The 21,424-nt window shown below is 41.7% G+C and overlaps 1 protein-coding gene and 1 pseudogene across 2 annotated transcripts in view; one reads left to right on the plus strand and one right to left on the minus strand.

Moving 5' to 3' along the window:
- Positions 1–14,044, minus strand: part of ABCB1 (ATP binding cassette subfamily B member 1) — a 102,357-nt gene extending 88,313 nt beyond the window's left edge. For both annotated transcript variants that reach the window (XM_067746120.1, XM_067746119.1), the window contains exons 1-3: positions 13,903–14,044; positions 13,268–13,341; positions 7,913–7,973 (exon numbers count right to left, since the gene is read on the minus strand). In XM_067746120.1, the coding sequence (XP_067602221.1) occupies positions 7,913–7,973; positions 13,268–13,335 (129 nt within the window). In that variant the 5' untranslated portion in view covers positions 13,336–13,341; positions 13,903–14,044. The remainder of the gene's footprint in view (positions 1–7,912; positions 7,974–13,267; positions 13,342–13,902) is intronic.
- Positions 14,045–19,324: 5,280 nt separating this feature from the next.
- Positions 19,325–20,137, plus strand: LOC137228690 (small ribosomal subunit protein uS5 pseudogene; annotated as a pseudogene).
- Positions 20,138–21,424: the final 1,287 nt, after the last annotated feature.

The raw sequence follows: 21,424 nt of genomic DNA on the forward strand, positions 1-21,424 counted from the left end.
ATTACTGAATCATACAGTGGTTCTATTTGTAGTTTTTCGAGGAACCTCCATACTGTTTTCCATAGTGGCTGCACCAATTTACAGCCATACCACCTTGAACACGCCAGATTTCATCTGCCTTCTTCTCTTACATATGCGGGTTTCATGAGAAGCATAGGACATTCTGGGAAATTACAAAAATCTATAATGACACGATAACAGAAAGGCAGCATTTGTGACTCTGATTTCCAAGAATGGAAGCGACTTTTCAGCTCAAGATTTTTCAACCCAGAAAAATCACCATTGAGGAAACATGTGTTGTGGCTTTAAAAAAGTGGCTTGGGTCAAAGATCTGCTGCCTAACAGCATTAGCACAAATGTGAAATGATGTTAATGTAATTAGGTCTCCATAGTAAGAAGGAAGAGGAAAGGAATGAGTTAGATGCATGCTTCCCAGAGACCAGTACAGATGTGCATAATCTCTTTAACTGCAGGCAAATTGAAAGAAAGAAGAGAGGGAAGGAAGGGGGGGGGGGCGGGAGGAAAGAAGGAAGGAAAGAAAGAAGGATTTGTAATCAAATGAGCTTAAATTAATGACGTATTTTCCATAATCTAAAAACATCCTATTTACAAATTAAAACCTTTAAGGGAGAACACATTTTGCCTTTTTTTTCGTATTTCATTGAAACACGGGCTAAATTTTGCCACTATTTACTTTGTCTTAACTAAGTATTCATCCACCTAAGGAAAGAAAAGAAAGGAGCTAGAGATGAGCAGAAACCATTTAGTGTCTAGTATCTTCTATCAGAGACTATAAAATGGACAAAGTATCAAATTCCTCAGTAGAGGAAGAGAAGATGGTTGATACACAAGGACTTCCCCTCATCACCAACCCCAAGGACATTTTACCTCGAAAACTAACACTGGCTATTATAATAAAAGCAAGCAGGCCATGAATATAAATATTTACTAAATGCCTGCTCAATGACAGAAAAAAGCCAGAAATAAATACCAAAGTTACAACTCCTGCTTCCAGAGTGTTTAAAGGATGGAGGCAAAGCAAAAAAAGTATATTCAATGTATATTCTGCATGCCTTGACAGCATGGTACATACAGTGTAGGGCAGATACAAAACTGAGCGAATGGGTCATTGCCTCCTTTGTGGAAAAGCTTCATAGAGGTGATGCTTCCTCCCAGCTTTAGCAGTTTAGCAAGGGCTTAAAAGCAAGGAGGAAGGCATTCCAACCAGAAAGGACGCTAAGTTGAGGCAAGAACGATCACAGTGTGCCCAGAGAAGACTGGGGTCTCCCAAGCTTGGGGTGCGAGGTATAGAAGCAGCAGGAAGAAGCTAACTGACCAAGAAGGACCCTTCACTGAGACAAGGCAAACCAGAATCGGCAAAGATATGGGGGAAGGGGACAGAGAAGGGGCAGAGAAATCTCATTTGGTCCTGTTTCATGCCCATCCAGGCATACGAGGAGAAAATTCAGTTTGAGGAGTACTTTTGTGACACTAGCGTATGTAGCAGAAGTCATGGGCGTGGACAAGATCATCTAGCAAGAAATAATGAGTGGGATTAAGAACAATTTGGAGGGGCTTCCATGGTGGCGCAGTGGTTGAGAGTCCGCCTGCCGATGCAGGGGACACGGGTTCGTGCCCCGGTCCGGGAAGATCCCACATGCTGCGGAGCGGCTGGGCCCGTGAGCCATGGCCGCTGAGCCTGCGCGTCCGGAGCCTGTGCTCCGCAACGGGAGAGGCCACAATGGGGAGAGGCCCGCGTATCGCAAAAAAAAAAAAAAAAGATATTTATTAAGCACCAAATACGGATCAAGCTTGGTTCTAGGTACTGGCACAAGTACCTAGTAAGACAAGCTTTATGAGGACAGGTAGCTTGAGTAAGACAAGCTACCTGTCCTCATAAAACTTACATTACATTTTACTAGTATGCAAACAGTACAAGAGGGAATAGACACATTCAACATTCATTCAATATCTAAGTACCTATTAAAGTTCCAGGCACGGTTCTAGGCACTTGGAGCACAGCAAGGAAGGAATCACACAAAACCACCTGCCCTCATGGAGCTTAGATTCAGAAAGAAGACAAACGTAAACAAGAAATCAGACAGTGGTTAAGTACTCAGAAGACATATCACACAGGGTGGTGTGCCACAGTGACAGGAAGCACCAGTGGGCTCAGACTGGCTGGGCGGGGAAAGTCTCTATGAAAAGGCAACATCTGAGCTCAGTCCTCAGTGACAGGAAGGAAAAAGTCATGTGATAATCTACGGACAGAGGTTCCAAGCAGAAAGAACAAATGCAAAGGTCCTGGGATGAATACAAGCTCAGAGGGTTTCAAGGACCAAACATAATTACCACTGTGGCAAGAAGAGGGTGAAGGAGATCTGCCTAACGTGAAATCAGAGGTGAGACAGAGGTCAGATTATGGAGGGTATTGTATAGCCAGAGGAGGAAGTTTGGTTTTACTGTCAACTTCCCATCTAAGCGTAAAGGAAAGGCATTCAAGGGTTTGAAGGATGGAACGGAGGTGATCTGATGTGGCTATTGTGGGTAGAATAAGTTTTAGAAGCGCAAACATGGAGGAGGGCAACTAGGAGGTAAGACAGTGGTTGAGAGAGTGAAGTCTTGACCAGGTATAGGAGGGCAGAAAAATGCTCCGGCTTCCAAGCATGTGCACGTCCTATCCCCAGGGACCTGTGAATGTGTCCTCACGTGGCAAAAATGACTCTGCAGACATGAAGGATACTGAGATGAGCAAACTATCCTGGATTACCCAAGTGGGCCCAATGTCATCATAAGGGTGCTTATCAGAGGGAGCCAGGGGGATCAGAGTCAGTAGTAGGAGAAATGCTAAGCAAGAGGGTGGAGTGAAGCAAGGAAGGGGCCACGAGTCCAAGAAGGCAGGAAGCCTGTGGAAGCTGAACAAGGAAGGAAACAGATTCTCTCTTAGAGCCTCCGGAAGAATCCAGCCCTGCTGGCACCTTGACTAGCCCAGTGAGACTTTGGGCCCCAGAACTATAAGACAATACATTTGTGTTGTTTTAAGCCACTAAGTTAGCGGTATTTTGTTCCAACAGCAATAGAAAATGAATACGCAATGTCAAAAAATGGATAATAAGGAACAATGGCCAAGCAAGAAGGATCATAAGCGGGGGTGGAAGACATCCATTTGAGTTTACAGCGTTAGAGGTGGGAGTCCACCCGGATGATAAACCAAAGGTCTTTGTCCACAGTGTCATTTACTAAAGGAAGGAAGGGATGAAGGTTGTTGGAACTGAAGAGGTCAAAGAATGTGGAGCTTAGGAGGCATTAATAAGGCTACCAAAATAGAAGAATGATGAGAGCATAGGCGAACGAAGTAGAAGCAATCAAACGACAAGGTCCTCAATGGAGGAGCAAAAGTAACTAGAAATTAGTAGAGGGTATCACTGAAAATGGATAGAAGATATTATAATTGTCCAGAACCAAACTCAAACAGGGATGGAGTTTTGCATGAAAACAATTTGGAAGCGGTCACGTGAAACTAGAGAGCTGCCAACACTATCACTGGCCCCTGGGATTAGGGGTTGAGAACTCTAAATTCACAGGCAAAGATGACACAAGAAAAGAACCGAAGAACTGGGAGGAAAAGGAGCAGACTGTGGCATCACAGATGCAAACAAGAGGAATGAATACGGTACACAGGGTCAGGTGCTACTTAAAGGTCGGGACAGACTGTCCACTGCATTTGGTGAGTGTTGGAGAAGCCAAATTATAATACGTTAAGAAGTGATTTGGAAGTGAAACAGAGAGCAAAGGCAGCTCCTATTTGTGAAGCTAGAGGACATGGCTTTAAGGAGAGCATTAGTGACATTAAAGACAGGTGACCTGTAAATACCAACTGGAAAGACCCAGTTCAGAGGGAGAGATTGAGGATACAGAAGAGAAAGGATAGTAATAATAATAACGTAAGGTCCTTGAGAAGGCAGAGGATACAGAAGCCAAAATACAGTGTTCAAGTGGGTGATTAGATTTCAGAACCAAATGCTTCCTGTTACAATAGGAGGGAAGGAAGAAGCAACTGATCCAGGTACAGGTATGTTTGTTAGACTGGGAGAGAAGAGCTGAGGAACTTCTTTCAGGTGGCTTCCATTTGGTTTGTGAAATAAAAAAAGAGGTCATCCACCAAGAAGTTGGGGTTAGGTGGGGAGAAGTGGGAAACCTGAACAGAGTTTTAACATACTCAGCGAGAAGAGAAGGAATAGGGTTTCCGTGTGGGATACAGCCTATTGTGAAATTTTTCTCCAGCACCAATCAGATGTCGGGGTTCAGGCACCAAGAAAGCAGATGGCTGATTTTGCCTGGGCTGGGCATGACAAGTGACAGGTGAAAGGAAGTTTATAGTTCGGGCAAGAGTATCACTAAAGTGATGACCATTGCTCTAAACTGAGAAGAAAGGGAATGGGGGCTTCCCTGGTGGCGCAGTGGTTGAGAGTCCACCTGCCGATGCAGGGGACACGGGTTCATACCCCGGTCCGGGAAGATCCCACGTGCCGCAGAGCGGCTGGGCCTGTGAGCCATGGCCGCTGAGCCTGCGCGTCCGGAGCCTGTGCTCCGCAGCGGGAGAGGCCACAACAGTGAGGGGCCTGCGTACCAAAAAAAAAAAAAAAAAAAAAGAAAGGGAATGGAAACAGGAAGGGGCTGATTGGGAAACTGATGGGTCAGGGGACTCAAGGTCCAAGGAAAACAGTGAGCAGATTGAAGAGAGAGGAGATGGCTGGCTAATTCAGTCTGGCTGCTTCAAAATGGTACTTTGGAGGTAGAACAGTTTCAAGCAACAGCAAAATGCAGGATGTGAGAGGGTGGCTGGAATAAAGGGGAGGGAAAAATTACTGCCGCTGTGAAGGTCAAAGAGTGGTTATCCTTATAACACCATAGAAGTCACCCAAGATAGTAGGAGTATCAGGGGTGGAGAGGGAGACACTGAACAAGGTGGTAAAGTCTCCAGTGAAGAATGACCAAGTGGCCGGAAAACAACAGCATCAACAAAGAACCCTTCAATTCCAGGGAAATAAAATTTTAACCAACCATATACTATCATAAAGGATTAACGTTGTTAAAAGCTCTGGACGTAGCGTAAGCAGATCTTGGCAAAACTCTGGGCCTTTCCCTTACTAGCTATGTGACTGTGTGACTGAATACATCGCTTAAACCTCTCTTGAGTCTGTTTCATCATCTGGACCATCAGAATAACACAAGTTCCTACATCACAGGGTCACTGTGAGGATGAAGTTAAATAATACACATGGGTGCTTAACAGATGCCTGGCACAGAGGAAGCACTTAACATTGCCACCTATTCTCTATTTAGAAAAAAAATTAATGTTTCAATAAGATACATAAAGTAGAAAGATCAGAGCTGAATCTGCAGCAAGGGTGTTTAACCTTTAAGGAGCACTTTGTGTAAGAAGTGTAGCCCAACTTGTATCGCTCCCGCCCCAATTTCCAGTTGTCCCGTTTCCTCACTTGTTTTAGATTTTATTTTGTATTTCTGTAAACGTTGAAACAAAGCCTGACAGAAATAAAATAAAGGCCAGTAGAAAAATCTGAATCTATTCCTTACCTCTTTTTCATCATTTTCTCAAGACTGCCAAAAAGTCTTCTACTAGAAAAAAGTTAACAGGGATGGCGTACAGAAAACAGTGAACGCTGCAAGCCTGAGACTGCATTCAAGGTTAGCCTTTGGCTGGCATCTAGAATTTGGATTTTGGGGAGAGTAACCATCACCCTAACTGACAAAAGTGGCCAAACTATTTGTACAAACAATGTGCTTTATGCTGAAGGTCTGCCTTCCTTCTGCGAGTATGGAATTTTGGTACACGCTGCGCCTATGTGATCAGCCCCCAGTCAAAAACCCTTGGGCACTGAGTCTCTAATGAGCTCTCCTGACAGACAGCATTTCACACGTGTTGTCACAGCTCATTGCTGGGGGAATAAAGTTGACTCCATTGGGACAAGACATTGGGGGCTTCTCTTGGACCTCTCCCTCTTTCCTTTGCCCATTGCCGATTTGGCTGTAAATCTTAGCCACGAGTATGGCAATATGCCGAGTCCTGTGAGTCCTCCAAGTGAATCATCAAACCTGGGGTTCTTGGAAACCCCCAACACATATCAGTTTTTGTCTTAGCTGGAAATTTTTATGCATCAGCAATGCCAACAGCATCAGCGTTTTACTGTTAAATGTTCTTAATATGTCCCTGTCTATATGCGTTTTATACACAAGTTTACAGTTAACTATGTCAGCTCTTCAAGAAAAAGGCATGAGAAAGCGCCACTTAAATAGTACAGCTTTTCCTCAAAAGACTTAGAACATATTCCTTCTATGCCATCCTGAGCGCTGTGATTTACAACATGAATTTCCTAGGTCTGAATCTTGGCCCTGCTGAGGATTCCTGGGCAAGTTAGTAAGTCTCACCTCACTTTCTCTATCTGTAAAATTAGAATAATAATAGTATCTATCTTCAAGGGAGTTGTAAAGATTAAATGCGTTCATATAGGAAGTACTTAGTGCAACACATGGCATAAAGAGCTGTATTTATGTTATAATTATTAGCCTTCAAACTCCAGATGTTTATTCTTTTGTGGGCACAATTGTATTGATAGTATTACTTCTATATATTAGGTCTGTTAAGTTTTCTAAAACATAAGACTGATTTTTTCAATTTAAGTTACTTGTAAAACAAAATTACAAAAGACAGAAATATTTTGGTCTCCAAAGGATAGAACGGAAATTAAGTCTTGGCAATAAACCCTATTTTAACATCAAAGCTTCTTTTAGTACAAGAATATAAGAATGAACTCTAAAACAAATAAAAACTGTCACTTGATTATTCAAGTAGTCCTTCTGAGAATGACCCAAGTGCATAGCCTCATTTCCCCAAAATTCCAAAGAGAGTGGAAACAGACTCAAAGGTGGAACTTCAGCAAGAGCAACTGCAGTGCAGGAAGACGAAGTTCTTATAAGATAACCAGAGTGCTCGGTGTAAAAGGCAACACTTTTTTCCTGCCTATAAGCGTTTTCTTGTTCAATTTACTAATATTCATTTTACAAGATGGATTACCCCACACACACACACACATTTTAAAATTGTCTGGTGTGTTACGCCTGAATTATAAAGTGTGCACTACAAGACTTAATTGGTTCAGCAGTCTTCCAGGTTCTACTTGCACAGTTCACCTACATCTGCATTCTCAGGGGAAAAAAAAAAAAAGGATCCAGGTAGAGAGAGATCATCAACCAGCCTGTCTCAATCCAAATCTGATTAAAGAAAAGCTTCTAAGCAGCTACTGTGAAACCAGAAAATAAGATAAAGAATTAATTATATTCCGTGAAACCAGAAAATAAGATAATTAATTATAGTAAGGTTTTCAAATTCCAGATTTTCAGTTATTCAGCACAGAAGAATAATGCCATGTACTAAGTCATAGTAATAAATAATCCATTGCTAACTTCTATTATATGAGTGTCTGGGACTTTGACCGCAAACCTGCCAGGATTACGGCCCTTGTAGACAGGGCACCCCGTTCTTTCTTCGATCCACACTTCACGTGGCTGGTTTCCTCTGTCTAGATGGCTGAGACCATCGCTGGGAGAAGTGCTTGCATAGGTAACATATCACTGGCGACATAACTAACTAGGAGAATACTGAAATCCAGGCTAGGAAGGGTGAGTCTGGAGGCTCATGGTACACAGCAAGTTATGACTGGCATTCCCCTGAAAACAAACTAAATTAAACAAATTCATTTTACCTCTCCATTAACAAATACAAACAAATTTCTGTCCAAGAAAGTATTATACCAGATGAAATACCTCATTTCTAGATCAGGAGAAGTCAAATTTCCAAAGCACTTTGAATAGTGAATACATTCAAACTCACCACTGCAAAAGTACTGACAGTTGGTTTCTTTTCTTTCTTCTCATCTTTTTTACTGAAAAACCTAGCAATAGAATTACATAAAACTTTAAAAACTATATAAATCTTTAATTACCCAATTAACATAGAGCTTATATTTAATAACAAATAGGACAAAGAAACATGTCTACAATGTTATTAAAAAAACAGGTTATAATACGATCCCATTTATGAAGTTTAAGTATGTTTACATATACCTTAGAAATCTATACATGCGGTTATCACTGGGTGTTGAGATTTCTACCAAAATATTTTCTTCCTTGTGCCTTTGGTATTTCCTAATTTTCTATGGTGAATACACAGAGACACAAGACTTTTGCAATGAGAAAAAATAATACTAAAAAAGGAGAGCTTCCTGTTTTTCTTCTAATTAGAAAATCATTCATGCTCTCCAGAGTTAATCCCCTTAATTATCACCTGAGTAATTCTAGCAGCAGAGAGCTAGTCTATCTACCTGGATATTATCCTTAATCATTCCCTTTACCTAGTGGAGAGGAGCGGCAAACAGATGCAGGGCATAAATTACCCTGAGAAAGGTAATTAAATCACTTGCCTTGAGTAAATCTAATTCTGAAACGATGTCTGGAGCCCTAAATGGACCATTAAGGCAATAAACGCAACCTAGAAAACCTGCCACCAAAAAAGATGGTTTGTAAACTGCACAAAAGCGGTCCTCAGGCAGAGACAGGAAGGTCAAGTATTTTGAGCGCAGATTCAAAACTCTGTAACTAGTTTTCTATTCTATGTAACTGCCACCTAGCATGTGAAAGCAAACCAACCAAAACTAGCCTCCGCATCTACATTTTCATATTTATAAAAGAAAGACTATTTCAGGGAAGAATTACATTATTTTTACACAGCTTTTCCAGTTCAAAAAGTAAATGCATCTTTGTTCTTTAGCTAAGCAAAGTCAAAGAGTTGAAGCAACTTCTAAAGAAAAAAGAATCCAGCGTCTACCCCATATTTGGCTTTGGAGTGAGGTTCGAGGGACATAAAAACACACAAAATACACAAACATAACTCTTCAGATTTGATTCCACCCTATTCCCAGTAAAGGTGTGGTTTCAGTATCCCTGGAATCAGGATGAGAGGAAAAAAAATAGTCATACATAATTGAGTTTTAGCTCTAAGCTTTTTATTTATTTTTTCATTCCCTAAAACTGCAGCTACTCTGAAGAATTTATAATGTTCCAGACACTGGCTAAGTAAACACTTCCCATACAGGAGCTCATTTAATCTTAATCTCTGTGAGGCAGGCACATTTTTGTCCTTCCTTTAAAGACAAGAGAACTGCAGGTGAGAAGAGTTAACTAATTTGTCCAAGGTCACACAGCTAGAACAAGGCCAAGATTGAAACTGCAAAGTCTAACTCCCAAACACCAGGCTATCTGGCGCAACCTCAGAATTCTGAGACGCTGCATTGCAAGGAAATGCACATATAAACTGACTCTCACCCCTCCTAGAAGACTCATTTATCCCCATCCGCTCAAACACAGTGCTGACAAATGGCAAAAGTCGCTTATCAAGCCTCATTTTAATAAAGAATCTTAACAAATACAAATATGCCAAATGGTACTACTACCCAAGCATTATACCTATTAGCAAAGCCACGTGCTTCTTTATAATTTCAAATATAGTTTAAAAAAAAACTCACAGAAAAAGAAATAAGATTTATGATTATTAGAGGGGGGAGAGGGGATGAGAGGCAGCTGGTCCAAAGGTACAAACTTCCAGTTATAAAATAAAGAAGTACTGGAGATGTAATGTACAAGAAGATGATTACAGTTAACACTGCTATATGATACATATATACACATATATATAAAAGTTGAGTAGATCCTAAACGTTCTCATCACAATAAGAAAAAATTTTTCTTTTATCTATATGAGATGATGGACGTTAGCAAAACTTGTTGTGGTAATATTTCACAATATTTATAAGCCAAACCATACGCTGTACACTTTAAACTTACATGGTGTTGTAGGTCAATTATATCTCAATAAAACTGCTCAAAACTCAATAGACTATATATATATCTAAATATATAGTTTTATTAAGAACAGATTAAAATCAGTAATGGTGAGCACAATTTACTAAGAGCTACTTAACCAAAAAAAACAATTTCTAGGGCTTCCCTGGTGGCGCAGTGGTTGAGAGTCCGCCTGCCGATGCAGGGGACACGGGTTCGTGCCCTGCTCCGGGAGGATCCCACATGCCGTGGAGCGGCTGGGCCCGTGAGCCATGGCCGCTGAGCCTGCGCGTCCGGAGCCTGTGCTCCACAGCGGGAGAGGCCACAACGGTGAGAGGCCCGCGTACGGCAAAAAAAAATTTCTAGTTTGAAAAAAAAAGTCTATAGGCCATGATAAGAATCAGCAATAAAATGAAGGTATGTGCAGGCTCAAACGAATCTTTTTTCTGTTTTTCAAAATATGGACTCTATTTTATTTTTTGAAGAATATAAATAAATGTCCCACAAATATTTATTGAACATCTTTTTCAAAAGTGGAGGTATAACTGACATACAACATTGTATTAGTTTCAGGTGTACAAATTGTCTGGTGTGTTATGCCTGAATTATAAAGTGTGCACTGCAAGACTTAACTGGTTCAGCAGTCTTCCAGGTTCTACTTGCACAGTTCACCTAAATCTGTATGATCTGTATCAAATCTGAATGATCTGATATTTGCATATATTGTGAAATGATCGCCACAGTTAAGTCTAGTTAACATCTGTCATCATACAGAGTCATAGAATATTTTTCCTTGTGATGAGAACTTTTAAGATTTTCTCTCTTAGCAACTTTCAAATATGCAATATAGTATTATTAACTATAGTTGCCACGCTGTACATTACGTCCCCATGACTTATATTATAACTGGAAACTTGTACCTTTTGACTCCCTTCACCCATTTTGCCCCCCTTTCCTCCACCTCTGGAAACCACCAACCTGTCAAATGTCTATCATTTCCTTCCACATACCCTTAATACTTCTTACTCCAATATCCCTAAGTGTTTGTGTCAAAAATACGTAGTTGTTTAAGATACCAAGTTTAAAAGTCAAAAACAAAACGGGAAATATCTACCTTCCACTCTTTGTAATCTATTTTCTTTTTGTTTATTTGGGAGTTTTTTATTATGCAAGTTTTCAAATAAACAAAAAAAATCTAAAGAACAGTAATAAGACTACCCATAAAAAATTCACCTAGATTCAACAACTGTGAACATTTTGACCATATTTTCTTTATCTGCATAACAAAATATATATTATAACTGTTAAAATTTTGCTGAACTATTTGAAAGTAAGCTGCAAACATCATGGCACGTCATACATTTTCCTACCATGATCACATATAATAAAATTAACAGCAATTTGATACCATCTCATATCCAATCCACATTGAAAATTTCCAAGAATGTTTTCTATAGGTTTTTCCTCTTTTGGAACTGATGTAATAAAGGCTCACACATCACATTTGGTGGTATTGTCTCTTTAGTCTCTCTTTTAAATCTAGAAGTCCTCCTCCCCACCTACCCCCGCCAAACATTGACTTTTTATAGGAACAAAAACAGATGTCTTATAAAATGTCCCACATCTTGGATATGGCTGTTTCAGACTTAGTCCAAACTGAGACGTGCAGTAAGTATGAAATACCCAGATTTGAGGACTTAGTATGACAAAGAGAATGTAAACCCTCTTGTTAATAATTCTGTTTACATGTATAAATGATAATATTTTGTATATACTTGGATCCCTAAAATACATTTTCAAAGTTAATTTCACCTGTTTCTTTTTACTTTTTAAATGTTGCTATTAGAAACTTAATAATTACAAATGTGGTTCACATTATATTTCTATTGGACAGCATTAGTCTGGAAGCTTGATTGGATTCACTGAATGATTTGCAAACCTACTTCGTGGTGGTGCCGTGTTACTAAAGTCTATTCCACCATGAGCCAGGCCAGGTCTGATCATTTGGTTAAGGTTCCTAACTGCAAAATCTCTCCACTGGAAAACCACACTTTCCTTTTTCCAATTAAGAATTGTGGCTAATTCTTAGATTCAGCCTTTCTCTGAGTGCTTTAGGATCCATTAACAATCCTTGCCCGAATCAATTGTAACAATGCAGGTTTCAATATGATAGCTGGCATTTTTCTGTAAAGAAGTTTCTCTCTCTCTCTCTCTCTACTTGTCTCACCCTTAGTTTTCCTCCTCCTCTCATAATTTTATTAAGAATTCATTTATTCAGTATTTCACAGTCGAGTACAGTCATTATTCTTTTTGACGCTCAAACTGTCCCAGATTCGGCTAGTGGAAGCCTCTTCAAGCCAGCACCTGTGTCCTTTTTGACAACCGCCCTGAACTCCACTAACTGTTTTCAGGTACTACAAAGCTACTCCAGGCTCAGACTCAATTGGTATTAGCCCTTTCTCTATGGGGCGCAGATTCTTTTTGTAATGAACGATATTGAGAAACCAAGATCTGACACTAAGTGTGCAATTTGCCACTATTCCTTTCAGTGGACAGAAACTGAACTATTTAAAAAAATGATGAAATCACACTGAAGTTTCTAATTCAAATTTAACATTGTTTTTAAAAAGCTTATTTAATGACCACATTTGTATTCCTTTTCTTTTACACTGAAAAGCTTGGTTTCTAGTAATATTAATATATTTACTAAATTGTTTTATTTTACAATTTATTACTAACAAAAAGCTTATTGAGCAAAATTTTAAATTTCATGTACAGACACTGCACTGTGATCAAAATTCACTTAAGATAGTTATCTTCCCTATGTGGTTACAGTACCAACTCTATATATAATCAGGATAATTTCACACCATTCTAGTAACTTCTTTGGTAGTACACTCCTCTCACAATTTCTTCTACAAGGGTCAGCTATTCATTGCCTTAAAATTAAAAAAATGCTTAAATGCAGTTGTGGCCTTCTGTCCCATCTGCCATGCCACACACATGCAATGTTTATGTGACTGTTTTACCAGAAGGAACGAAGGACCACAAAGCAGAACACAAGAAGCACATGGTTCAGGCTCGTCGGCGACCAACATCACTTGTAAAGCAGGTTATAAAACACCGAAAAGAAAATGAGCACTGGCCTGTATGGGACCAGAAAGCTGAGGTAGAAGCTCACCATGCAAACGCTGTGCTCAACTCAGCCAGCGAACTTCTGCAGCTGCTTGCATTTAAGATAAACAGCAGCAGCAGCAGCAGCAGCTGTTCATTTATTTCAGTGCTGAAGGCTAGAAACAAATTTCCCAAATCTCTCAAGCCATGTAAAGTTTGAAAATGAAACAGACTACCTTTTCTTGTCCTTTTTCAAGAAGTTCTCCCCCCCTGCACTTCCACTGCGGCCTTCTTCAAGATCCATCGCGACCTGAGGAGAAACCACAACGGATTAGCCAAACGCAAGATCCGCGGAAGGCAGAGGTGAGGCTGAACTTGAGTCCCGCGCGAGGAACGAAAGGGCGGAGCGCTCGCCCTGATGCTCCAGCCGCTCGCAGGAGCGATGGTCCCCGCAGAAACTTGCCTCCGCGCCCAGCATCCAGCCTCCGCAGGCGAGCAGAGTTGCAGGGGTGCGGCGCGGCCCGGACTTCGCCCGCCTCCACTGCGGCTCTGCCTCCCGGTGGTTCGCCTCGCCGTCCACCAGCCCGCAGGCTCGGAGCCCGGCTTCCGACACCGCGCTGTCTCTGCGGGCTCTGGGCAGCAAACTCCAGGACGCGTGGCTAGCACCGAAAACTAGGGGCTGGGGTGCCCCAGGAGCTCCCCGACTGAGAATAAGTCTCACCTCACTTGGTCCCCTTGGACTTGCCAAGTGGAATCTCCCCCTCCCTCTCCTCCGAAGCCCTCTTCCCACAGGGACCAAGCTCAAGAAATTGGAGAGCGCACCCTTCCCGCGAACCGTCTCCCTCTAGTCCCCAGCCTCGCGCTTCCCTACCTCGGGCTTTCTCTTGGAACGTCCACTAAGACGTGAATCTTGGAAGAAGAGACTCAGACTCCAGCGGAAAGTCGCGACGCCGGATGCGAGCAACAGCCGCCGCCGCCGAGCCTAAAGGAGCCGCTACGCGAATGCGCACGGGCTTCCGGTGGCTAAGGGAGCGAGGAGGGAGCGCGCAGACCACACCCTAGTGCTCCGCTCCCCAGCCAATCAGCCGGACCCGCTCGGGACCGCTAGATTGAACGCAGATTGCTCGGCAAGTTACGAAACTGGTTGGAATTGCTAGAGGAATGTCCTCGCTTCTGTTGCCCCTCAGCAAAAGGACGAGTAGAGGAACGCTTATCAGCTGACTCATCAAGGACTTGCACATTCATAGGGTCCTGTCTGTACAATTCCAAACAAGTCTTCATATCCACCGAAGTATGTGTAGATAGATATAAATGTGAATATACAATTCGCTCCTGGTGGCTCGAGTAGATACTACTGCCCATTCTGTAGTTAAAACGAGTTAAAATTCCCTTCCAAGCAGCACCTTTAAAAAGGCCAGGTGAAATTTTTCTGCAGGTCTTTGTTCAGTATGTTAGACAGTTTCTAAGGTGTATCTGTTCATGTTTTATTTGAAGAGAAATAGAAAGAAGTAGGAAGACATTTTTTAAAAAATCATATAAGTCGAAACGGACATTTCAGGGTGGAAATGTAATTAAAAGAATGTAATCTTTTCGGATTGTAGCCATCAGGGGAATGCCCATGTTTTTCTCAAGGCGTTTTAAAACTCTTATATTTTAATTCGGATTCTTAAAGTTTCGTGTATTTTAGCATATTACGTTAGTGGTAATTTAATTCCATATTTACTGTTACCATTTACAGTTTTTTTCTGGTCCTCTCTTTTCCTCAAGTTGTTGAAAAGTGCAATCTTCACAATTCAAATTCATAAAGCAGCGTTAACTCACATCGGAGCTTTACATACTTATCAACCCAGGGGAAATGGATGTTGTAACTTTTTGTCTGCGGTCTCCAAGTTACAGGAGTTACTCTCAGCTCGCTGCAAAAGTGTAAAAGACGAAAATCCCTTTATTTTTTACTGCATAGCGTATTTTCCGCACTTTAAGTAACTCATACTTCAAAGCCATAATTTTCTTTCCATCCTTTATTCTAGATTTTCCTTGCCTTGATTTTTTTTTCTTAGCCATGCGATAAGGTTTCCTTCTTTACCAACTGTTAATTAGACCCTCTAACAAGCCACTCATTTTCTCTGTGTTCTAATTGTATATGTATGTGTACAGCATTGGCCCAACTATTTAAAGGTGTAACACTAACCCTGTGTTCCACCTGGGGCAAATGTATGAAGAGTTCCTCTTTCTCCCACGTGTTTTTAATCTGATTCATGCCTCTGCTCTTTGTTTTCAGTTCTGTTTTACCTTGTCCCACCTTTAGTTTATGTGATCTTGTTATATATTTTGTACCCTTGAAAATAAATGCCCCCTAAATCCTCCCTAAAACAATGCAGGATTTTTTTTTAATTCAAGTATAGTTGATTTACAATGTTGTGTTAGTTTCAGGTGTACAGTAAAGTGATTCCGTTACAGTTATATATATATATATTCTTTTTCAGATTCTTTTCCATTATAGGTTATTACAAGATGTAGAATATACCTCCCTGTGCTATACAGTAGGTCTTCATTGTTTAGTTTATATATAACAGTGTGTATGTTAATCCCAAACTCCTAGTTTATCTCTCCCCCCTTCCCCCTTGGTAACTATAAGTTTGTTTTCTATGTCTGTGAGTCTATTTCTGTTTTGTAAAGAAGTTCACTTGTATCATTTTTTTAGACTCTACATAAAAGTGATATGACATTTGTCTTTGTCTGACTTACATCACTTAGTATGATAATCTCTAGGTCCATCCATGTTGCTGCAAATGGCATTATTTCATTGTTTTTTTTATGGCTAACAGGATTTTTTTTAAGTATTACGTATATTATGCTGATTGCACTATTTCTACAGGCTTGAGCTTCAAGTGAAAATCTCTATCAAGGACATACATAGTTTAAGGATCATAATAGCCCAGAGAATTTTTAGTAAAGCTCTGTCTTTCTACTATATATATATGTTATGTATATATTTTAGTTGCTTTGCTCCACCGACATGAAGATATGGACATAAAATACAATGGACCTGGGCTTCCCTGGTGGCGCAGTGGTTGAGAGTCTGCCTGCCAATGCAGGGGACACGGGTTCGTGCCCCGGTCCGGGAAGATCCCACGTGCCGCGGAGCGGCTGGGCCCGTGAGCCATGGCCGCTGAGCCTGCGCGTCTGGAGCCTGTGCTCCGCAACGGGAGAGACCACAACAGTGAGAGGCCCACATACCGCCAAAAAAAAAAAAAAAAAATACAATGGACCTAAAACAGTGGACAGTTCCAGCTACTCCCAAGCCATAGGCCTGGACTTTAAAGACTTTGACTCCTGTCTCACATTACTGCCAGCCACTCCTGGTAATATCAAACAGCTGGACTAGGCACTTCCTCTATGAGCCTCATTAATTTCAGGTGAAACCCCTTAGAAAGCAGCCCCTTTGCAAGTCTTGACTCACACACCTTCACACAAGCAGCTATTTTTCCTTTTTGAAGTGTGCTTCCCCATAATTCTGTACCTTCCTGCCCTCCACTGGCAAGTAGTCCTTTCACCAACTTGTCTGTACTCTCCCAACACTCAAGATTTGCATCCCTGCTGCGGTCTATTCTGTACGTACCTGTGGGAATAATAATAACTAACCTTGAGTAAGCACTGGCCGTGTACTAGGAATTTTCCCAAGCACTTGAAAGAGATTAACTCATTTAATCCCCACAATTATCCTCTGACGTATGTACTATTATTGTTACTAACATTTTACAGTGAAAGAAACTGAGGTTGACATTGTGTGTCCAAAGTCACACAGCTGGTAAGCAGCTGACCCAGGACTTGAAAGCAGTCCAGCTCCCAGCACTCATAAATACACTCTTAACCACTCCTACACCATGGTACATTACTATAGTACAGTCTCATACACTGCCTTTTCGAGCCTCCCACCCCACCCTGTGAAACATTTGTATCTTATGGCTCCATCTTAGAAATCCTGCAATGGCTCCTTAATCTGAACTATATCATATCTGAGAGTTTCCCCTTGGCTTTTTTTTGTTTGCTTGTTTGTTTGTTTTTGCGGTACGCGGGGCTCTCACTGCTGTGGCCTCTCCCATCGCGGAGCACAGGATCCGGACGCGCTGGATCCAGACGCGCAGGCTCAGCGGCCATGGCTCACGGGCCCAGCCGCTCCGCGGCATGTGGGATCTTCCCGGAACGGGGCACGAACCCGTGTCCCCTGCATTGGCAGCACACACTCTCTCTCTCTATCTTCATTCACCTCACTTCCATACACTCTCGCCCTTGCCCCCAACACATCCATGGGTGTTCACTCCATTTCAGCCCAACTCACCTCTCAGATGATTTGCTCTTTCTTTCACTCTGTGCTTTTCCACATGTAAATCTTTAAATTAATTTACAGCAATTTTCTTTTTTGGTACCTGACTCCACAAACAACCTGGACTTACATTCGAGTACTACTTCTGCTGTTTTTGCTGTGTAAGTTTGAACAGGTTACTTAACTTTCCAGTCCCTGAGTTGCCTCTTTGGTAAAAAGAAAATAGTAGTGGTACCTCATAGAGTTATTGCAAAATTAAGTGATTTGTGTATTTAAAAGGCTTGTACAGTGCCTCAAATATGTTAAACACCCAACAATTGCTATATATTAGTAATAAAATCCCCTTCTCAGTCTATTTTTGCCCTTCCTTGGCACTCATGTATGTACCTACATTTATTTATTCCCTGTTACTTTCAAAGGAGCAAAAGAGGGGAAAAAACAGTACCTAAATAATAAAGAAAATGAGTGAATACAGTATCATTTCACACCTTTATTGCCACTTTCCCCAGCATCTGTCACCACAAATATTGCAATAACTTCAAAAATGGTCTCTATTTCTACCTTTACCCCGATTTTGTTTTCATCTCCCGTGTGCTGTTGATTCAGAAGAAACAGGAAAATGTGCTCCATAAAAACAAAGATGTAAATCGAGGAAAAGAAACTCAAGAAATCCCAAAAATGCACAATTCAATACCTTTTCCCTCTTTTTTTTTTTTTTTTTGTGGTACACAGGCTTCTCACTGTTGTGGCCTCTCCCGTTGTGGAGCATAGGCTCTGGACGTGCAGGCTCAGCGGCCATGGCTCACGGGCCCAGCCGCTCCGTGGCATGTGGGATCTTCCCGGACCACGGCATGAACCCATGTCCCCTGCATCGGCAGGCGGACTCTCAACCACTGCGCCACCAGGGAAGCCCAATACCTTTACCCTCTTTAACAGTCCCTCTCCACCTTCCCCTCCCCAGGGTCTATCGTTAAGAGTAGGTGAAGTCAATGGTTTCCCCTCTCACTGAGAGTAAAATCCAAAGTATTTCCTACGGCCTATAAGTCCCTCCAAGAACCGGCCCCCTCTCACCTCTGACCTCATCTTTTACTCTTTCCTGGGTTATTCACTTCCAGTCTCATCAGCCTTCTGTTCTTTGATCATCCAAGCATGCTTCTTCCTCCGGGCGTTTGTAGTAGTTCTAGCTACGCCCAAGCCACAGTCTTTGACTTTAAAGACATTGACTCCTATCTCACATTACTGCCAGCCACTCCTGATAATAAAGAGCTGAAGTAGATACTTCCTCTTTGAGCCTCATTAATTTCCGGTGAAACCCCTTAGAAAGCAGCCCCTTTGCGTGTCTTGACTCCCTTAAATTAGCTGTACCATATGACTCATTTCTTCATTTTTTCAGGTCTTTACTCAGATGTCAGAAGCTATTTTGTTTGAAGAACCTAGAAACAGTGGCACATAATAAATGCTCAGTAAACATGTTTTAAGGGAATAGAAAAAAATGAATGAGCAGGTTGACTCAGAAAAATGTGGACTAAGTATAAAATTATATAAAGGCTTTTGGGTCTTATTTTTATGCTGCTTAAATTTTTAAAAATTATGCTTATACTTACTGGGATATTTCTTCATAATTCTGGGCCTCAGTTCAGTCAATATTTGTTCCACAAACATTTACTGAGTGTCTGCCATAAGCCAAAAACTGTGCTAAATCGTAGTGACAGATAGTGTAAACAATATATTCTGCCTTCAGGGAGATTGTAGATTATTTTATTTATACAAGTTCTTCTGGCCCAGATAGACTGGGATTGTGTGTTTTATTGTTTTTTTGTTTGTACTGCAGTTCATGTAGTGCTTTTCCTGTGGCAGAGAGATCATAAATACCATTGTCAGGCTAGTTGCCTTATTTTCTTTGAAACTATCTGCCATCCAAAGTAGTATTGACCTCGTTCTTCTCCTCCTTAAAAACAGCAGACGGCAGATGAAGCCAGTGCTGGGGAAGGGCCCCGAGGTGGGAGGGAGGGGGCCTGGAACGGGAGACCGCGGTGGCTTCCGAGGAGGCCACAGAGCTCGTGGAGGCAGAGCAGAAGACAAGGAGTGGCTCCCTGTCACCAAGCTGGGCCGCCTGGTCAAGGACAGGAAGATAGAGTCCCTGGAGGAGATCTGTCTCCTCTCTCTGCCCATCAAGGAGTCTGAGATCATCGACTTTTTCCTGGAGGGCATGCCTCAAGGATGAGGTTTGAAGATCATTCCTGACAAAAGCAGACCCGTGCTGGCCAGAAGACCAGGTTCAAGGCATTTGACGCCACTGGGGATTACAACGGACATGTCGGTTTGGATGTCAAGTGCTCTAAGGAGGTAGCCACTGCCCTCCGTGGGCTCATCATTTTGGCCAAGCTCCGCATCGTCCCCACGCGGCCAGGCTACTGGGGGAGCAAGATTGGCAAGCCCCATACCATCCCTGGCAAGGTGACTGGCCACTGTTGCTGTGTGCTGGTGAGCTTCATCCCTGCCCCCAGGCGCACTGACATCGTCTCAGCCCCTGTGCCCAAGAAGCTACTGATGATGGCCGGAATTGACGACCACTACACCTCTGCCAGGGGCTGCACCACCACCTGGGCAACTTTTTGATGTCATTTCCAAGACCTATAGTTATCTCACTCCTGTTCTCTGGAGAGAGATCGTGTTTACCAAGTCTCCATATCAGGAATTCACTGACCATCTTGTAAAGACCCACACCAGAATTTCCGTGCAGAGGACCCAGGCTCCAGCTATAGCCACCACATAGTTTTCTTTTTTTTTTTTTGCGGTACGCGGGCCTCTCACTGTTGTGGCCTCTCCCGCTGCGGAGCACAGGCTCCGGACGCGCAGGCTCAGCGGCCATGGCTCACGGGCCCAGCCGCTCCGCGGCATGTGAGACCTTCCCGGACCGGGGCACGAACCCGCGTCCCCTGCATCGGCAGGCGGACTCTCAACCACTTTGCCACCAGGGAAGCCCCACCACATAGTTTTATATGAGAAGAATAAAGTGAATGAAGCCAGAAAAAAAAAAAAATTAACCTCTTCTGAAACATACCTTTTCACCCTACGTCAAGCAAAACTAATAGGCAAAGATCTACCAAGCAACTCAATCTTTTTTTATTGAGATGTAATTGATACACATCATGTATTAATTTCAGATGTACGACATAATGATTCAATATTTGTATATATTGTGAAATGATCACCACAATTAGTTAACATCTGTCACTATGTATAGTTACAGAATTTTTTTTCTTGTAATAAGAACTTTTAGGCTTTACTCTTAGTAACTTTCAAATATGCAATACAGTATTATTAACGATAGTCAGCATGCTGTACATTACATCTTCATGACTTATTTATTTTATAACTGAAAATTTGTATCTTTTGACTCCCTTCACCCATTTTTCCCACTCCCACCCCCAACCTCTGGTTACCACCAATCTACTCTCTATCTATGAGCTTGTTTTTTTGTTTGTTTTTAAGATTCCACATATAAGTGAGATCAGCCAGTATTTGTCTTTCTCTGTCTGACTTAGTTCACTTAGCATACTGCCCTCAAGGTCATCCATGTTGTCAAAAATGGCAAGATTTCATTCTTTTTTATGGCTGAATAATATTGTGTTCTATATATATATACCACATTTTCTTTATCTATTCATCCATCAATGGGCACTTAGGTTGTTTCCATATCCTGGCTATTGTAAATAACGCTGCAAGGAACATGGGCGTGTATATATCTTTTTGAGCCAGTGTTTTTGGTTTCTTCAGGTAAATACACAGAAATGGAATTGCTGGGACAATATGGTAGTTCTATTTTTAATTTTTTAAGGAACCTCTATACTGTTTTCCATAAATTTACATTCCAACCTTTAGTACACAATGGTTCCCTTTTCTCCACATCCTCACCAACACTTCCAGACAATTCAATTTTAAATGTAAAGTGTATTTGCCATATAAGTCCCATAAATGGTGAGTTTCTCTCAGTGCATTGAAATATTAGATATTAGATGTGAAACCACCAGTATTTTAGCTACTTTCATTAGTTCTCTTTATCTTA

Source organism: Pseudorca crassidens, chromosome 8 (assembly GCF_039906515.1).
Source record: "Pseudorca crassidens isolate mPseCra1 chromosome 8, mPseCra1.hap1, whole genome shotgun sequence".
NCBI classification, from domain to species: Eukaryota; Metazoa; Chordata; class Mammalia; order Artiodactyla; family Delphinidae; genus Pseudorca; species Pseudorca crassidens.